This window comes from Pelophylax lessonae, assembly GCF_965119305.1.
Source record: "Pelophylax lessonae genome assembly, chromosome: 1".
NCBI lineage: Eukaryota > Metazoa > Chordata > Amphibia > Anura > Ranidae > Pelophylax > Pelophylax lessonae.
The window spans coordinates 226,643,252-226,657,184 of record NC_138768.1 but is presented as its reverse complement, the minus strand read 5'-3'; the positions used below and the strand labels follow the sequence as shown (position 1 = coordinate 226,657,184).

At 49.0% G+C, this 13,933-nt stretch overlaps 1 protein-coding gene across 1 annotated transcript in view; it reads left to right on the top strand.

Annotated features, from left to right (window-relative positions):
* Positions 1 to 10,196, top strand: part of TCTN1 (tectonic family member 1) — a 92,793-nt gene extending 82,597 nt beyond the window's left edge. The window contains exons 14-15 of the mRNA XM_082243690.1: positions 49 to 174; positions 10,002 to 10,196. Of these exons, the coding sequence (XP_082099816.1) occupies positions 49 to 174; positions 10,002 to 10,145 (270 nt within the window). The 3' untranslated portion in view covers positions 10,146 to 10,196. The remainder of the gene's footprint in view (positions 1 to 48; positions 175 to 10,001) is intronic.
* The last annotated feature ends 3,737 nt before the right edge of the window (positions 10,197 to 13,933 follow it).

Here is a 13,933-nt window from a genome sequence, read left to right as displayed (position 1 = left end):
TTTATTGCCAAATTTCCGATTCTTGATTGCTTCTTCTTTTTCTCAAAGGCAAGTATGTGTAAAATCCCAGTTTCTTTGGCGTTGGAAGTCAGGTGGACAAAATTTGGTTCTTTAGTAAACCCTCAAGCACAGATTGTAAATGTGACTGAAACAATTTCTTACGCATTTATCCCCGTAAGTGTTTTTCTATTTAATATTGATTTAATTTTATTTACAAATTTAATGTGGGATATACCTAAAGGTTTCATAAGGGGTTATACTGTAGAATACACATGGCAGGATTACAAAAATGCAGCTGTGGTGCATTCTGCAGTCTTTACACCAAATGTATACCATTATTTTCAATCCGCAAATACCTGTACTGATACTTTACTGATATAGTGACTTAAAGTTTATTTTTAAAGCGGAGTTCCACCTATTTTTAATAGGTTGGAATACATAGATCTATGTAATCCCCTTTAAAACGGCTTTTACCAATGGAAACTTTTTTTTTTTTTTTTTTTGCTAGTAAATACCTTAATTTCTGCTTTATTCCTCCTCTCCTCACTTCCGGGTCCGATCGGCGATGACGTCATTCGGCGATTCGCAGTGTCTGCTGGGATGTATTCTATTCCAGAAATCTCGCAGTAGCTGAGCTGTACTGAGCCGTGCCTGCCCCGCCTCCTCTCATTGAGTTGTATTGTATGAATGTATTAAGGCCGTTCTCTGCCCCGCCTCCGCCCCGCCTCCTCTCATTGAGTTGTATTGTATGAATGTATTAAGGCCGTTCTCTGCCCCGCCTCCGCCCCGCCTCCTCTCATTGAGTTGTATTGTATGAATGTATTAAGGCCGTTCTCTGCCCCGCCTCCGCCCCGCCTCCTCTCATTGAGTTGTATTGTATGAATGTATTAAGGCCGTTCTCTGCCCTGCCTCCGCCCCGCCTCCTCTCATTGAGTTGTATTGTATGCAATGTATTAAGGCCATTCTCTGCCCCGCCTCCTCCCCGCCTCCTCTCATTGAGTTGTATTGTATGAATGTATTAAGGCCGTTCTCTGCCCCGCCTCCTCTCATTGAGTTGTATTGTATGCAATGTATTAAGGCCGTTCTCTGCCCCGCCTCCGCCCCGCCTCGAGGGAGGCGGGGCGGAGGAGGCCTTAATACATTGCATACAATACAACTCAATGAGAGGAGGCGGGGCGGAGGCGGGGCAGGCATGGCTCAGTACAGCTCAGCTACTGCGAGATTTCTGGAATAGAATACATCCCAGCAGACACTGCGAATCGCCGAATGACGTCATCGCCGATCGGACCCGGAAGTGAGGAGAGGAGGAATAAAGCAGAAATTAAGGTATTTACTAGCAAAAAAAAAAAAAAGTTTCCATTGGTAAAAGCCATTTTAAAGGGGATTACATAGATCTAAAGTTCCAAAAATGGGTGGAACTCCACTTTAATAAAATAAACATGTCATACTCACCTGCACTGTGGAATGGTTTTGCACAGAGCAGCTTCGATCCTCCTCTTCTCTGGTCCCCTGCTGCCATTCCTGGCTCCTCCTCTTCTCCGAGTGGCCCCAAGCCCTACTCTGTGTGTCCACAACACACACAGAATGGGGCTAGGCGCTGCCCCCACTCCCTCCTGGCTGTAATTGACCGCAGTGAGAGCCAATGGTAGAGACCCAGGAGAGCAGCTGCTCTTGTGCACATTGCTGGATTGCGATTTGGCTCAGGTAAGTATTATGGGGATGCGGGCGAAGCAGCATACTGAAGGTTTTTTACCTTCATGCGTAGAATGCATGAAGGTAAAAAAAAAAACCTTCAGTGCCACTTTAAGTAATAAGTTAAACAAATAGCAGTTTTAGCCACTAACTTGTAGGTATCTGGCCGATCCCTTAGCTTGGGGGGGGGGGGGGGGGCGGGGGGAGTGATGGGGGTGGTGTCTGGTACTTTGCAGGTAAAGACCTGATGGAATTTCCTCCTACGCCTTCCTTGTTTCTGGAGACTCACTTTGTTAGTAGGCTGTTCAGTCTCTCGCTCTCGCTCTCTCGATTCGCTCTCTCTCGATTCGCTCTCTCTCAAGAATGATTCTCTCTCGCTCTCGCTCTCTCTCTCTCTTTCATGATTTTTTCTCTCTCTCGCTCTCGCTCTCTCTCGCTCGCTCGCTCGCTCTCGCTCTCTCTCTCGCTCTCTCTCTCTCGCTCTCGCTCTCTCTCGCTCTCTCTCGCTCTCTCTCTCGCTCTCTTTCGCTCTCTCTCTCGCTCTCGCTCTCTCTCTCGCTCTCGCTCTCTCTCTCGCTCTCGCTCTCTCTCTCGCTCTCGCTCTCTCTCTCGCTCTCGCTCTCTCTCTCGCTCTCGCTCTCTCTCTCTCTCGCTCTCGCTCTCTCTCTCTCTCGCTCTCTCTCTCGCTCTCGCTCTCTCTCTCGCTCTCTCTCTCGCTCTCTCTCTGGCTCTCTCTCGCTCTCTCTCTCGCTCTCTCTCTCGCTCTCTCTCTCTCTCTCTCATGATTCGCTCTCTCTCTCTCATGATTCGCTCTCTCTCTCTCATGATTCACTCTCTCTCTCTCTCTCTCTCTCTCTCTCTCTCATGATTCTCTCTCTCTCATGATTCTCTCTCTCTCTCTCTCTCTCTCATGATTCGCTCTCTCTCATGATTCGCTCTCTCTCTCTCTCTCTCTCTCTCTCTCTCTCTCTCTCATGATTCGCTCTCTCTCTCTCTCTCTCTCTCTCTCTCTCTCTCTCTCTCTCTCATGATTCGCTCTCTCTCTCTCTCTCTCTCTCTCTCTCATGATTCGCTCTCTCTCTCTCTCTCTCTCTCTCTCTCATGATTCGCTCTCTCTCTCTCTCTCTCTCTCTCTCTCTCTCTCATGATTCGCTCTCTCTCTCTCTCTCTCTCTCTCTCTCTCTCTCTCTTTCTCGCTCTCGCTCTCTCTCTCGCTCTCGCTCTCGCTCTCTTTCTCGCTCTTGCTCTCTCTCTTTCTCGCTCTCTCTCTCTTTCTCGCTCTCTCTCTCTTTCTCGCTCTCTCTCTCTTTCTCGCTCTCTCTCTCTTTCTCGCTCTCTCTCTCTTTCTCGCTCTCTCTCTCTTTCTCGCTCTCTCTCTCTTTCTCGCTCTCTCTCTCTTTCTCGCTCTCTCTCTCTTTCTCGCTCTCTCTCTTTCTCATGATTCGCTCTCTCACATTTTTGATGGTCCCCATAAAAGGGAACCTACTTTTTGTCGTACGTGGCTGGGTTGTTCCATCTTTCCTGTTTAAGCACACTTTATTACATCTGTGAGTGCCACTTAGGCTTTTTAGCATCAAGGAACTGTTTCCCAAATTTGCAAGGCTGTCACCTGTTCCATTTTCTGTACACAAGTGTTAATAGGTAGATGTTCAGGCCTCATCTGATGCCAGCTTTGGGCATAAGGTACTTCAATTAGTGTTTTGTTCTGCAGGGAGCCGCCAGTTTTATGTAGGCCTGTTCGTGTTTTTGTTACTGTTGCCCAATTCTCAGTTGGACTGCTGTTTGGGCATCCAAATTGTCTCTCAATTCTGTATCATTTAATGAACAAAAAAGAAAATGTGATTTTTGTACTTGCTGTAAAATCCATTTCTTAGAGTTCATTATGGGACACAGGTCCTACCCCTCTGTTTTGTGATCATACTCCTTTTCTAAAAACTGAGACATACTGGGAGTGGGACTGGTTATACTAGACTGGTGACTTTTTTTTTTCTTTTTGCCAGTGTCCAAATCCTCCAGTAGGTGTTGTGACGGAATAACCCAAATGTTTCTGAATGTGTCCTTTAACGCAAAGAAATAGATTTTATGGTAAACACAAAAAACTGGATTTTTGTAAAAACTTACTGTAAAATCCTTTTCTCTGAAGTTTGACAGATGCAGCTCCATCTTTAGACCAATGGGTTATGCTCTTCCTACCAGGAATAGGCACTAGGCAGGAAAAAAGTTTAACTACGCCTATAGGGCTGTCCCTGCAGGCATAACCCCTCACACTCAGCAATCAGTATAGTTGCAAGCAGTGTTTAGAAGACAAGAAAACCCCATTCACTCAGAAGTAGAGGGGCAGGTGCTGCGTCTGTTGATGAACTTCAGAGAAAAGGATTTTACGGTAAGTTCTTACAAAAATCCAGTTTTCTCTATCGTTCATCGACAGACACAGCTCCATCATCTTTAGACCAATGGGATGGCCCAAAGCAGTATAAACATGAGGGGTGGGCAGACACCGCAAGAAGATGTAATTCCCCAAAGGCTAAACCTAGCCAACCAGGTAACATGAAGCCAAACCAGAAACAACTGGAGCTTACTTTGAACAAAAATACACCCTCAAAGAGAAACAAAAAAAGATTCTCTTTAAACAGCAGCCTGAAAAATACCTTGCAGTAGTTGTTCACGAAGGTAGTCTTAAAAATGGAACCCGCTATTACGTGTAGATCGCAGGACAAAGACTCCACCCGTTTATCCATGGGAGTCGCAAAAGTTGAAAACTCTTCCACTGGTACCAGTTGCTTTATTTAACCAGGATACTGATTGATCCACCTTCGGCGGTACAGTCCACCGAGTGGACACTGCATCCGCAAAGGGGTAACGGTGTGCAAAACGCTTAGGCACCACCAGCATGTGCTTAATGCGCCGCCATTATTCATCCACAATATTATGAACCCTTGCCCGATTAATGGGATTTGTGAGAGCCAAAAGACACCTGCGTACCCGGCACTGTGGAGTCATAAGCCAATTTTAAAGTTTCCCACACTGAAACTATAAGGGCTTCCACCAATGCGCATTCCCACGTGGCGGCTGAAGAGGACACGTCAGAATACGAAGACACCGACCCCTCAGGGTGGGCTACGTCTGTGGCAGCCATGTCTGCCTCAGGGTCCGAGGACCCCACCTCTTAACCCCTGCTGAAGGACCTCCTTTTCTCTTCCCTTACCTTGTCCTAGCATTGTTAATTTTCCCTTCTTAGTCCCTATGGCAGCCTTCTCAACCTTTTTTTTTTTTTTTAACCACAGAGGAACCTCAAAAATAATTTTCAGGTCTCAGGAAACCCTTACTTAAATACATTTATCCGGGGAAAATGGAAAAATGTCTTATTCATTGGTAGTCAGTAGGATTTATAAAGCCCTTACAGTAGTGGTCCGAATGTCACCCTTAAAGGTAGCTCAAAAGCTCATTGGTGTCATGTTGCTGGCTTTGCCAAGTGGCATTGGTCTTGCAACTATGAAGATGACATCCAATAGGAGGTCAGTCAGTCATGGCCCAAGGAACTCCTAGCAACCTCTGGAGGAACCCTGGTTGAGAATGGCTGCCCTATGGTGTTATCACAAGGACTCAAATTATCTTTTAGCTGCTAGAGTCTAGAATGGGCACAGGTGATGATGGGAATATATGCCAGGGAGATGGGGTGGAGTCAGGGCCGGACTGGCCTCCTGGGAAATTTCCCGGTAGGTCGGCAAGTTCCCCCTGCTCTGGGGCTGCTAAGGACCTGTATAAAAAAATGTCTGCGGCCGGCCTGACATGCGTACTTCGTACAAGTTTGGCTATTCCCGGGCAGACGGCGCATGCCCAGTGACGTGTTGGTGCCAGGTGGCGCCATTTTTAAATGTAAGGTGCCTCACCAAAAGGTAAGGGAGACTCCTCAGGAGATGCAGTGCTGCGGGCATAGTACAAGAGATTCTCCTGTACCATGCCTGCAGCCCTGCATCTCCTGTACTATGCCTGCAGCCCTGCATCTCCTGTACTATGCCTGCAGCCCTGCATCTCCTGTACTATGCTTACAGCCCTGCATCTCCTGTACTATGCCTACAGCCCTGCATCTCCTGTACTATGCCCACAGCCCTGCATCTCCTGTACATGCCCACAGCCCCTGAATCTCCTGTACCATGTCCGCAGCCCCTGCACCATGCCCGCAGCCCCTGCATCTCCTGCACCATGCCCGCAGCCCCTGTACCATGCCCACAGCTCTGCATCTCCTGTACCATGTCCGCAGCCCCTGCACTATACCCGCAGCCCCTGCATCTACTGCACATGCCCGCAGCCCCTGCACCATGCCCACAGCCCTTGCATCTCCTGTACCATGCCCGCAGCCCCTGCATCTCCTGCACCATGCCTGCTGCTCCTGCATCTCCTGCACCATGCCTGCTGCCCCTGCATCTCCTGCACCATGCCCGCTGCCCCTGCATCTCCTGCACCATGCCCGCTGCCCCTGCATCTCCTGCACCATGCCCGCTGCCCCTGCATCTCCTGCACCATGCCCGCTGCCCCTGCATCTCCTGCACCATGCCCGCTGCCCCTGCATCTCCTGCACCATGCCCGCTGCCCCTGCATCTCCTGCACCATGCCCGCAGCCCCTGCATCTCCTGCACCATGCCCGCAGCCTCTGACATGTTCTCCTGTACCATGTCCGCAGCCTCTGACATGTCCTCCTGTACCAAGTCCGCAGCCTCTGACATGTCCTCCTGCACCATGTCCGCAGCCGCTGCATCTCCTGCACCATGTCCGCAACCGCTGCATCTCCTGCACCATGTCCGCAGCCGCTGAATCTCCTGCACCATGTCCGCAGCCGCTGCATCTCCTGCACCATGTCCGCAGCCGCTGCATCTCCTGCACCATGTCCGCAGCCGCTGCATCTCCTGCACCATGTCCGCAGCCGCTGCATCTCCTGCACCATGTCCGCAGCCGCTGCATCTCCTGCACCATGTCCGCAGCCGCTGCATCTCCTGCACCATGTCCGCAGCCGCTGCATCTCCTGCACCATGTCCGCAGCCGCTGCATCTCCTGCACCATGTCCGCAGCCGCTGCATCTCCTGCACCATGTCCGCAGCCCCTGCATCTCCTGCACCATGCCCGCAGCCTCTGACATGTTCTCCTGTACCATGTCCGCAGCCTCTGACATGTTCTCCTGTACCATGTCCGCAGCCTCTGACATGTCCTCCTGTACCAAGTCCGCAGCCTCTGACATGTCCTCCTGCACCATGTCCGCAGCCGCTGCATCTCCTGCACCATGTCCGCAACCGCTGCATCTCCTGCACCATGTCCGCAGCCGCTGAATCTCCTGCACCATGTCCGCAGCCGCTGCATCTCCTGCACCATGTCCGCAGCCGCTGCATCTCCTGCACCATGTCCGCAGCCGCTGCATCTCCTGCACCATGTCCGCAGCCGCTGCATCTCCTGCACCATGTCCGCAGCCGCTGCATCTCCTGCACCATGTCCGCAGCCGCTGCATCTCCTGCACCATGTCCGCAGCCGCTGCATCTCCTGCACCATGTCCGCAGCCGCTGCATCTCCTGCACCATGTCCGCAGCCGCTGCATCTCCTGCACCATGTCCGCAGCCGCTGCATCTCCTGCACCATGTCCGCAGCCGCTGCATCTCCTGCACCATGTCCGCAGCCGCTGCATCTCCTGCACCATGTCCGCAGCCGCTGCATCTCCTGCACCATGTCCGCAGCCGCTGCATCTCCTGCACCATGTCCGCAGCCGCTGCATCTCCTGCACCATGTCCGCAGCCGCTGCATCTCCTGCACCATGTCCGCAGCCGCTGCATCTCCTGCACCATGTCCGCAGCCGCTGCATCTCCTGCACCATGTCCGCAGCCGCTGCATCTCCTGCACCATGTCCGCACCCGCTGCATCTCCTGCACCATGTCCGCAGCCGCTGCATCTCCTGCACCATGTCCGCAGCCGCTGCATCTCCTGCACCATGTCCGCATCTCCTGCACCATGTCCGCATCTCCTGCACCATGTCTGCAGCCCCTGCACCATGTCCACACAGCCCCTGCATCTCCTTCACCATGTCCGCATCTCCTGCACCATGTCTGCAGCCCCTGCACCATGTCCACACAGCCCCTGCATCTCCTGCACCATGTCCGCAGCCCCTGTATCTCCTGCACCATGTCCGCATCTCCTGCACCATGTCCACACAGCCCCTGCATCTCCTGCACCATGTCCACACAGCCCCTGCATCTCCTGCACCATGTCCACACAGCCCCTGCATCTCCTGCACCATGTCCACACAGCCCCTGCATCTCCTGCACCATGTCCACACAGCCCCTGCATCTCCTGCACCATGTCCACACAGCCCCTGCATCTCCTGCACCATGTCCACACAGCCCCTGCATCTCCTGCACCATGTCTGCAGCCCCTGCATCTCCTGCACCATGCCCACACAGCCCCTGCATCTCCTGCACCATGCCCACACAGCCCCTGCATCTCCTGCACCATGCCCACACAGCCCCTGCATCTCCTGCACCATGTCCACACAGCCCCTGCATCTCCTGCACCATGTCTGCAGCCCCTGTATCTCCTGCACCATGTCTGCAGCCCCTGCATCTCCTGCACCATGTCCACACAGCCCCTGCATCTCCTGCACCATGTCCACACAGCCCCTGCATCTCCTGCACCATGCCCACACAGCCCCTGCATCTCCTGCACCATGCCCACAGCCCCTGTATCTCCTGCACCATGTCCGCATCTCCTGCACCATGTCCACACAGCCCCTGCATCTCCTGCACCATGCCCACACAGCCCCTGCATCTCCTGCACCATGTCCGCAGCCCCTGTATCTCCTGCACCATGTCCGCATCTCCTGCACCATGTCCACACAGCCCCTGCATCTCCTGCACCATGTCCACACAGCCCCTGCATCTCCTGCACCATGTCCACACAGCCCCTGCATCTCCTGCACCATGTCCACACAGCCCCTGCATCTCCTGCACCATGTCCACACAGCCCCTGCATCTCCTGCACCATGTCCACACAGCCCCTGCATCTCCTGCACCATGTCCACACAGCCCCTGCATCTCCTGCACCATGCCCACACAGCCCCTGCATCTCCTGCACCATGCCCACACAGCCCCTGCATCTCCTGCACCATGCCCACACAGCCCCTGCCCCACACAGCCCCTGCATCTCCTGCACCATGTCCACACAGCCCCTGCATCTCCTGCACCATGTCTGCAGCCCCTGCATCTCCTGCACCATGTCCACACAGCCCCTGCATCTCCTGCACCATGCCCACACAGCCCCTGCATCTCCTGCACCATGCCCACACAGCCCCTGCATCTCCTGCCCCATGCCCACACAGCCCCTGCCCCACACAGCCCCTGCACCATGCCCACACAGCCCCTGCATCTCCTGCACCATGCCCACACAGCCCCTGCCCCACACAGCCCCTGCATCTCCTGCACCATGCCCACACAGCCCCTGCATCTCCTGCACCATGTCCACACAGCCCCTGCATCTCCTGCACCATGTCCGCAGCCCCTGCATCTCCTGCACCATGCCCACACAGCCCCTGCCCCACACAGCCCCTGCATCTCCTGCACCATGCCCACACAGCCCCTGCATCTCATGTACCATGCCCACACAGCCCCTGCATCTCATGTACCATGCCCACACAGCCCCTGCATCTCCTGTACCATGTCCGCACTTTTAACCTGAATTTGCTCTGAGATAGATAGATAGATAGATAGATAGATAGATAGATAGATAGATAAGCCCTATGCGCTTTCATATCTGTCTTATCTATATATAATACACTCTTCAAATGTGCTTTAAATGTATAGTTTTCCCTTTTATGAACAAGAAATTAATGGCGTTATGCTATTGGGCTGGTATAATAATGCTATGGGGCTGGTATGAAATTTATTTCCAGGGCTGAATTTTATTCCCAGTCTGGCCCTGGGTGGAGTTATTCATAGCCAGGTGCTGGGAGAGAAGTTTGAATGCACTGCACCACTACAGATGACCTCAGCACTCACCTCTCTAGACCTTCAGAGGGGAAAGTAAGGATATCGGGTCACCTTGCTCACAGCTGCCGGTGGGTGTTTTTTTACTGTATCCAGAGAACAGCTTTAACTGACCACATAAATAATAGCTTGATTGTTTAATCCCCTAATTGTATGTATGCTTTAACTGAAGTCAATATTTTTGTTTGGCTAATTGATTATTAAAATAACCTCTTGAAAATGTTGATCTTCCAACAGCGTCAGTGAATTAGTTGTAATAAGATCTAGATATATAATGTTCTTTGTTTGTAGAACAACTTGGGAAGTGACAGGACTGTGCAGATCTCTACTGCTGTGACGTTCCTTGATGTGTCTCAGGCTGCGAGCCCTGGTTACAAAGCTCAGCCAACTATTGATGCCAAGTTGCCCTTTGATTTCTTCTTCCCCTTTGCATAAAAACTAGCAGGTAACTCATTAGTTGGTTATTTATTTCTGCTTTTACAAACATTGTGATTTGTTAATGATAAGACAGTAGGGTGCATAACCATTACTGTAAGCCTGCTGCAATCATGATACTCTGAAATTGTTTTAAACTGAAAATTTTAAAGATGAATTTATTTGCATAATACAATCTTGAGAAGCAGAACTGTCATTTTGTTGGTAACATAATTCAGTAGTGTAGATATAGGGATTAGGAAAAGATTTTCTTTATTCAGGAAAGTTTTATTTTAATGTAAACAACATGATATGGAATGGAATACTCCCTTTATTTTTAAACAATAAAAGGGTATCCGGGATCTAAGTGAAGTGGGAAATGGTTAGAAAGAAAAAAGGTATTATTAAAAAGACATTCCAGGGGCTTATTTATTCATACTTTAGGATCTAGCCTTGAGCTTAACTGCAGTTAAAGTTGAGTTCAAGGTTTAATATCCCTTAACTAGTTTATTTGTGCCAAGCTGGCCCAAACAAACTATCTTCAATACTAACTGTTTGACTGTAGAGAAGCTGTCCCCAACCATTTTATCACCAGCAACTGGTTCTGTGTAAGAAAATTTTGCCAAGAACCCCTGGGGGTGTAGGGGGAACTAGGGTGGGCAGGGGTTATGGCGATGATGGAGGCAGTCTCCACAGGGCAATGGCTGGTGTTAGCGCTTCAATTATCACAACATCATGGTTGATATAGTGTCAGGATTATTAAAGTGCATTTTTCTATTATAGCATTGTATAATATAATAAAATAGTTCAACTCCCGTGTCACTGGCCACCGGATGCAGCGTGTCGCTGGCCACCCTCGCCTGCCACCAGATGCAGCATCACTTTAATAATTTAGGGCAATTTTTTAGGGTTTTTTTTTCTGCTGTAAAAGGCTCTTCTCTGAGCCTCTCCCCAGCACTACTGCCTCAGAGCGGGGAAACCAACACATGCACAGTTGCTGGGTTTGAGCCTAACCTAGAGTGATGGCGGAACAGCGGTGATGCAGGGCAGATGGTGAGAGATTATGTCATCTCTCTTCTTGCCCGTCACCCTTCGGTCAGTGCAGCCTTCGTGGTCCGGGCTGGCTGTCCGTCATCGGCACGGGGTTTGGCGAACCCTGCTGTAGAGGGATTGAATAAAGATTTGGCTAGCTGTCATGCTGGTCCAATAGTACCAGTCCTCGGTTCACGTATATGCTAATAGGATGCATTTTGAACCGCATCTGATTTGCATAACATGTGAACCAGACTCAATGGAGCCGATTACGGTGTGCATTCATTAAGGTGCCCTGTCTGTGCGTTTTTCAGTCCAGTTCAGGTGCAATTTAAGTGTCGAATTCGCACCTGACCCAGTGAATGGAAACCGGACTTACATATATGTAAACCCAGACAGTTGTTCAGATGTAGCCCAGGTGTGATAGACCATAATGCTATAGAACTTAGTCAATAATTGTGAAGAAGGGATGTAATCTGCTTGCCTTCAAAAAGTGTCTGCTGGTGGGAAGAATGAAATAAATATGTTGTAATATGCCATAACATTGTAGCTGAATGTAAAAAGGAGTGTCTGCTTTTGTTTGAACTATATTGCAACACTGTTTCATTCTTCAGTAGCCACACAAGTTACTTTTCAACATTCATGGTGGCTGTGCTGAGATGAACCTGTAACCAAGAGGAGAGTACTGCCACTGCCAGGAAGTGAATATATAAATAATTTATATTCCTGCTTCTGCAGGTTTAGCTATACTGTGGATTTTACAAAAGTAGGCATGTCTTTCCATGTTTATACTGACCCTAGATTAATATTGAATACTTTAAGCTAGGAGACCGCTAAATCTGCTTTTCCTCACAAAGCTAATGTAGTCACAAGTTTATATTGTGCTTTATGATTCTACTATTACCGGGGTGAGTACTTTAAGTATGCAGGCATTATCTTCATGGAGTGGTAGAATAGTAATCGCCACAAATGGGACAATATAATGAATTAATGATAGTTTGTTGGTTCTGGGAAGGAGCATGGGGGCTACATGTGTTTAGCAAGCACTGTGACTGTACATATATTTCTGCCTTATCACATGTGCATGATGAGTTAGGTAACTGATGTCATAGGAGGGGAGGGGTGTCCCATAGCAGCTACTGTTGTTTAAAACTTCTCACATTTTCAGAAATTAGTACTGGCATCTGTGGTTAGAGGAAGTCTTTGTACATCACTAAGATGGAAACTCCAGCTTAATCTTTTGTTAGTTTTAGATATAGTGGAAATGGTTAAACCTGTTTTGCAATCGGTCCTCCATTGGAAGGATCCTGTCCTAGAAGGGTCACAAACTAAGAACTAAATTAGAGTTCAACTTTATTTGAATTACAGTAAACACTTAAACAGATGATATATTACTACATTACTGTACCCTGGAACAGTATTTGTAACTGGACCACACTTTTGGATGTTACCCACAGACTGAGCAGTTCTTGATCAGAAGGTAATAATGGTGAATATAATGGAAAAACAAAACTATGCAAATGGTCAGTGAGCGCTTCAGTATCCTGGCATGCTGGGCACATTGAGCTTTGTGGGTTTCAAAGATAGAAAAGAGGTGGGGGCCCCACTATTCTACTATCCATATAGAAATGTTCTATTTAAAAAAGCACAAAGTTCCCATATGGATTTTTATGAAGAGATTTGTATACATTTCACTTTACCACTCTTTTAAAGTGTATATATACAGTTGTGCTCATAGGTTTACATACCCTGGCAGGATTTGATTTCTTGGCCATTTTTCAGAGAATATGAATGATAATACAAAAACTTTTCTTTCACTCATGGTTAGTATTTGGCTGAAGCCATTTATTATCAATCAACTGTGTTTACTCTTTTTAAATCATAATGACAACAGAAACTACCCAAATGACCCTAATCAAAAGTTTACATACCTCAGTTCTTAATACGGTGTATTGCCCCCTTTAACGTCAATGACAGCTTGAAGTTGTTTGTGGTATTTGTGGATGAGGCTCTTTATCTACTCAGATTGTAAAGCTGCCCATTCTTCTTGTTAAAAAAGCCTCCAGTTCCTGTAAATTCTTGGGCTGTCTTGCATGAACTACACGTTTGAGATCTCCCCAGAGTGGCTCAATGTATTGGAGGTCCGGAGACTAAGATGGCCACTCCAGAGCCTTCACTTTATTCTCCTGTAGTCAATGACAAGTCGACTTGGCCTTGTGTGTTTAGGATCATTGTCATGTTGGAATTTCCAAGTACGTCCCATGCGCAGCTTCCGGGCTGATGAATGCAAATTTTCCTCCAGTATTTTTTGAGAACATACCGCATTAATCTTGCCATCAATTCTGACCAAATTCCCTGTGCCTTTTGTAGCTCACACATCCCCAAAACATCAGTGATCCACCTCCGTGTTTCCCAGTAGGAATGGTTGACTCCTCTCCAAATGTAGCGTTTATGGTTGTGGCCAAAAAGCTCAATTTTGGTCTCATCACTCCAAATGACTGTGCCAGAAGGTTTAAGGCTTGTCTCTGTGCTGTTTGGGGTATTGTAAGCGGGATACTTTGTGGCATTTTGTTGTACTGGCTTTCTTCTGGTGACTTAATCATGCAGCGCATCTTTCTTCAAGTGCCTCCTTAGTGTATCTTGAAACGGTCACACCACATGTTTTCAGAGAGTCCTGTATTTCACCTGAAGAGTTATTTGTGGATTTTTCTTTGCATCCCAAACAATTTTCCTGGCAGTTGTGGCTGAAATTTTAGTTGGTCTACCTGACTGTGGTT